Here is a 5,967-nt window from a genome sequence, read left to right as displayed (position 1 = left end):
TGCTAAAATCACAAGCTAAAATCATCTAAAGACAGATGGAGTTCCAATTTTGAATTGAGTCAAATAGGATTATAGCTGACTCCTGATTTTTATTTTTAAAAATGTGTAATAATTATTAGAGTTCCTTAAATAGAAAAAGTCTTAAATTCATTTTCCTTTCTGAACAAACAATATTAATATCAAGACGTAATTACATATCTCAGATGAAAAGCATTTGATCAATAAGCTCAATGTTCAAATAGTAAATATTTTAAAGAATAAAAGAAAGTCATTGCTGGAAAGATAAAAAAATAAAAACAGAATAAGAAAATGCAAGCACCTTTTCTCAAATATTGTGCTTAATCATTGTTTCCTTCTCCCCAATCTCACAGATATACCCTTGCCGGCCCTGACACCATTGAATGCTTGGCCAACGGCAAGTGGAGTGGAAGTAACCAGCAGTGTCTGGCTGTCTCCTGTGATGAGCCCCCCCACGTGGACCACGCCTCTCCAGAAACCGCCCATCGACTGTTTGGAGACATTGCATTCTACTACTGCTCAGATGGTTACAGTCTGGCAGACAATTCCCAGCTTCTCTGCAATGCCCAGGGCAAGTGGGTTCCCCCAGAAGGTCAGGACATACCCCGCTGTATAGCTCATTTCTGTGAAAAACCCTCATCTGTTTCCTACAGCATCTTGGAATCTGTGAGCAAAGCAAAATTTGCAGCTGGCTCAGTTGTGAGCTTCAAATGCATGGAAGGTTTTGTGCTAAACACCTCAGCAAAGATTGAATGTATGAGAGGTGGGCAGTGGAGCCCTTCCCCCATGTCCATCCAGTGCATCCCGGTACGGTGTGGAGAGCCACCGAGCATCACGAATGGCTATGCGAGTGGATCAAACTACAGTTTTGGAGCCATGGTGGCTTATAGCTGCAAGAAGGGGTTCTACATCAAAGGGGAGAAAAAGAGCACCTGTGAAGCCACAGGACAGTGGAGTAGCCCCATGCCTACATGTCACCCTGTATCTTGCAACGAACCTCCTAAGGTGGAAAATGGTTTTCTGGAGGTAAGAGACTAATTTGCAAATGGTCCATGGCTTTTATCACTTACCAGATCAGAGAAGCAGGGACATTGAACAGTTTAGTTATTGAAGAACAAAAGTGGCTGAAGTCTATAGGTAGTGAAGATTAGAGAAAAATTAATAAAGATGATTATGAATCCTTTCAATATATAATTTTCTTCATTTTACTAGCATATAGGCATTCTAAGCACTTTGTGGCAATAGCTTAGCCCAAAATATGAAGTTAGAGTAAACCAGTTTTAATATAATATTATTTTGCTTTATAGAAGTTATTTCAAGATGGATATATACTTTTTTATAGAAATCTAGGGCTAAATGGGGCCTAGAGATATCTATTATCATTTTTTAAATTTTTAGACAAAATATAGGGTAAACCAACTAAGATGCAGTTTTGCAATTTTTTTTTGTAGACCTGAGAGTAATTTCGCCCTGATGGACAAAGAGTTAAGTCCAACCGAAACATGTCCTGCTTTCATACTAACGTGTCTTCTCAATAAATCCATCAAGAAAACAGGAATGAGAATCTATTCCCCCAAATCAAGGGCCATTTTAAATAGAAAATATTCTAATTAAACACTTTTTAAAAACCCACACATACATAAGTACTACCTTTTCTCTTCATATTCAAAAACAACAACAAAACAACAGTAAAAGCCTTTTATTTAAGGCTTTTGCTTAAATTTATCAGCTCTTTATGCGAAGAGGGTATAGTGTATATGTAAGGAGCCATTCTTCATTTATTAATTTAATGAATATTTCTAGAGCTCCTACTAGATGTCAGGTGTAGTTCTGAACATTGACGATCCAGTATTTAACAACACAAATTAGGTGTGTGATGGCATGGTGCTGCGTGCATGGGGGCACTCAAGCAATACATAAACAAACAAAATGAATAATTAATTCCAAGTACTGCTAGGTTCACTGAGGCACTGAAGCTGTAATTTACCATTATCAGTAACAGAATCATGATAATCACTTTTATATTTTCATAATTAATTCATCTGCCTTTATTATATTATATGCCTACTTATTTGAATTTTGAGATCAGAAATCTTAATTGTTTCGTTTTAAAAGATTAGAATATTGTTTTTTATTTTTCATTCTTATAGCAATAATTTTTTAAAAGTATATTAAGAATAAAAACAAAACTGTGATAGTATTCTCAAGATATATCCATGAAAAATATTTATTTGCCTTTTTTATGCTCTAACAACATTAACAAACACATATGCATTTGTTTATGTGTTTCCTTTACTAGCATTTCTTTGGTCAACAAGATTTTTTTGAACTTACTTAGTAATTTATAATTTTCAGTATTGCCTGACCAATTCATTAATCAATATAAAGACTATTGATCTACTTACTATGGGTTCAGCACTGTGATAAACATTTCTGCAGGAGGGACTACCTAATTTGATCTTCTGTCATTTGCACTTATTTAAAAAAAAAATAGAGTGGACCTATTGGAAAAAACATAAATACTCATCTGTGTAAGTCCTAATGGATTCATTTTAACGTAGGCCTTTTAGTTTAGTTGCTGTTTACTATCCAAGTATTTAGTGAATTGTATCATCTGCTATATGAATTGCACTCACTTGTTTTCTCCCTATTACACAGCATACAACTGGCAGGATCTTTGAGAGTGAAGTGAGGTATCAGTGTAACCCGGGCTATAAGTCAGTTGGAAGTCCTGTATTTGTCTGCCAAGCAAATCGCCACTGGCACAGTGAATCCCCCCTGTCGTGCATGCCTCTCAACTGTGGGAAACCTCCTCCCATCCAGAATGGCTTCATGAAAGGAGAAAATTTTGAAGTAGGGTCCAAGGTTCAGTTTTTCTGTAATGAGGGCTATGAGCTTATTGGTGATAGTTCTTGGACATGCCAGAAATCTGGCAAATGGAATAAGAAACCAAACCAAAAGTGTGTGCCTGCCAAGTGCCCAGAGCCACCCCTCTTGGAAAACCAGCTGGTACTGAAGGAGTTGACTACCGAGGTGGGAGTGGTGATGTTTTCCTGCAAAGAAGGGCATGCCCTACAAGGCCCCGCCGTCCTAAAGTGCTTGCCATCCCAGCAGTGGAATGACTCTTTCCCTGTTTGTAAGATGGTTCTTTGCCTGCCACCTCCCCTAATTTCCTTCGGAGTCGCTGCTCCTTCTTCTGCTCTTCATTTTGGAAGTACTGTTAAGTATTCTTGTGTAGATGGGTTTTTTCTAAGAGGAGATCCCACCACCCTCTGCCAAGCTGATGGCACCTGGAGCTCTCCACTGCCAGAATGTGTTCCAGTAGAATGCCCCCAACCTGAGGAAATCCTCAACGGCATCATTGATGTGCAGGGTCTTGCCTATCTCAGCACAGCTCTCTATACCTGCAAGCCAGGCTTTGAGTTGGTGGGAAATGCAACCACCCTTTGTGGAGAAAATGGTCACTGGCTTGGAGGAAAACCAACGTGTAAACCCATTGAGTGCCCAAAGCCCAAGGAGATTTTGAATGGCAAATTCTCTTACACAAACCTACACTTTGGACAGACCATTACATACTCTTGTGACCGAGGCTTCCGGCTTGAAGGTCCCAAAGCCTTGACCTGTTTAGAGACAGGTGATTGGGATGTGGATGCCCCGTCTTGCAATGCCATCCACTGTCATCCCCCACAACCCATTGAAAATGGTTTCGTAGAAGGTGCAGATTACAGCTATGGTGCCATGATCATCTACAGCTGCTTCCCTGGGTTTCAGGTAGCTGGTCACGCCATGCAGACCTGTGAAGAGTCAGGGTGGTCGAGCTCCATTCCAACATGTGTACCTATAGACTGTGGCCTCCCTCCTCACATAGATTTTGGAGACTGCACTAAAGTCAAAGATGGCCAGGGATATTTTGAGCAAGAAGATGACATGATGGAAGTTCCATATCTGACTCCTCACCCTCCTCATCATTTGGGAGCAGTGACTAAAACCTGGGAAAATACAAAGGAGTCTCCTGCGACACATTCGTCAAACTTTCTATATGGCACCATGGTTTCCTATACCTGTAATCCAGGATATGAACTTTTGGGGAACCCTGTGCTGATCTGCCAGGAAGATGGAACTTGGAATGGCAGTGCACCTTCCTGCATTTCGATTGAATGTGACTTGCCTATTGCTCCTGAAAATGGCTTTTTGCGTTTTACAGAGACTACCATGGGAAGTGCAGTGCAGTATAGCTGCAAAGTGGGACACGTTGTAGTGGGCTCCGATGTAAGACTTTGTCTACAGAACAGAAAGTGGAGTGGTGCTTCCCCACACTGTGAAGCCATTTCATGCAAAAAACCAAATCCAGTCATGAATGGATCCATCAAAGGAAGCAACTACACATACCTGAGCGTGTTGTACTATGAGTGTGACCCTGGGTATGTGCTGAATGGCACTGAGACAAGAACATGCCAAGAAAATAAAAATTGGGATGGGAATGAGCCAATTTGCATTCCTGTGGACTGTGGTTCACCCCCAGTCCCAGCCAATGGCCAGGTGAAAGGAGACGAGCATACATTCCAAAAGGAGATTGAATACATTTGCAATGAAGGCTTCTTGCTTGAGGGAGCCGGGAGTCATGTTTGTCTTGCCAATGGAAGTTGGAGTGGAGCTACTCCTGACTGTGTACCTGTCAGATGTGCCACCCCACCACAAGTGGCAAATGGGGTGATGGAGGGCCTGGACTACGACTTCATGAAGGAAGTGGTATTCCACTGTTGGGAGGGCTATGTGTTGCATGGTGCTCCAAAGCTCACTTGTCAGTCAGATGGTAACTGGGATGCAGAGGTTCCTGTCTGTAAACCAGTCAACTGTGGACCTCCTGAAGATCTTGCTCACGGCTTCCCTAATGGTTTTTCCTTTCTTCATGGGGGGCATATACAGTATCAGTGTTTTCCAGGTTATAAGCTCCATGGAAGTTCTTCAAGAAGGTGTCTCTCCAATGGCTCCTGGAGTGGCAGCCCACCTTCCTGTCTGCCTTGCAGGTGTTCCACACCAGTAATTCAATATGGAACCATCAATGGGACAGATTTTGGCTGTGGGAAGGCAGCCTGGATTCAGTGTTTCAAAGGCTTCACGCTCCTGGGATCCTCTGAAATCACCTGTGAAGCCAATGGCCAGTGGAGCTCTGACTTTCCACACTGTGAACACACTTCTTGTGGTTCTCTCCCAATGATACCAAATGCATTCATCAGTGAGAGCAGCTCTTTGAAGGAAAATGTGATAACTTACAGCTGCAGGTCTGGGTATGTCATACAAGGCAGTTCAGATCTCATTTGTGGAGAGAAAGGGACATGGAGCCAGCCTTATCCAGTCTGTGAACCCCTGTCCTGTGGACCCCCACCAACTGTTGAAAATGCAGTGGCAACTGGAGAGACACACACCTATGAAAGTAAAGTGAAGCTCAGGTAAGACCAAGGTTCTAAAGTCTCCAAGGGATGCAGGCAGGAGAATTACAAAATGAAAAGTGATAGATGAGAAATATAGCTAATTGGGAAGAGAACACCATGTCTGGACTGCTCTCCAAACATCAAAGGTTTTAACACTTGAATTTATTCTACCCATAATTATGTAGAAATCCATTGACTGTAAAAATAAATTTATACTTTTTTCAGACTGTAGTTTCTAATCTAATTATCATGACTATCATATTCTGTTGAATTTCATGAAACAGCAAGATCCTCTAGCTAACTTGAAAAGCTCTTAAATAAGAAAGCTCTTTTTTGTAAACTTCATGATAGTGAATTTCTTTACGATTATATTTGTAAATGCAGGTGTTGGGGAAAAAACTGAAGAATTCAGGCCAAAAAGCACATACTTTCATTGACCAATATAAATAAAGGAACTATTGTAACAGGGACTTCCAACCCTATGCTATCTGAGCAAACTAAGCATTTAATGCTCAAA

At 41.1% G+C, this 5,967-nt stretch overlaps 1 protein-coding gene across 1 annotated transcript in view; it reads left to right on the top strand.

Annotated features, from left to right (window-relative positions):
- Nucleotides 1-5,967, top strand: part of SVEP1 (sushi, von Willebrand factor type A, EGF and pentraxin domain containing 1) — a 239,569-nt gene that overhangs the window by 190,795 nt on the left and 42,807 nt on the right. Inside the window, exons 32-33 of the mRNA XM_012641129.1 lie at nt 372-1,044; nt 2,677-5,468. Of these exons, the coding sequence (XP_012496583.1) occupies nt 372-1,044; nt 2,677-5,468 (3,465 nt within the window). The remainder of the gene's footprint in view (nt 1-371; nt 1,045-2,676; nt 5,469-5,967) is intronic.

This window comes from Propithecus coquereli, unplaced genomic scaffold, assembly GCF_000956105.1.
Source record: "Propithecus coquereli isolate 6110/MARCELLA unplaced genomic scaffold, Pcoq_1.0 Scaffold163, whole genome shotgun sequence".
NCBI classification, from domain to species: domain Eukaryota; kingdom Metazoa; phylum Chordata; class Mammalia; order Primates; family Indriidae; genus Propithecus; species Propithecus coquereli.
The sequence above is the reverse complement of the archived record's forward strand: the minus strand, read 5'-3'. Positions and strand labels throughout refer to the sequence as shown.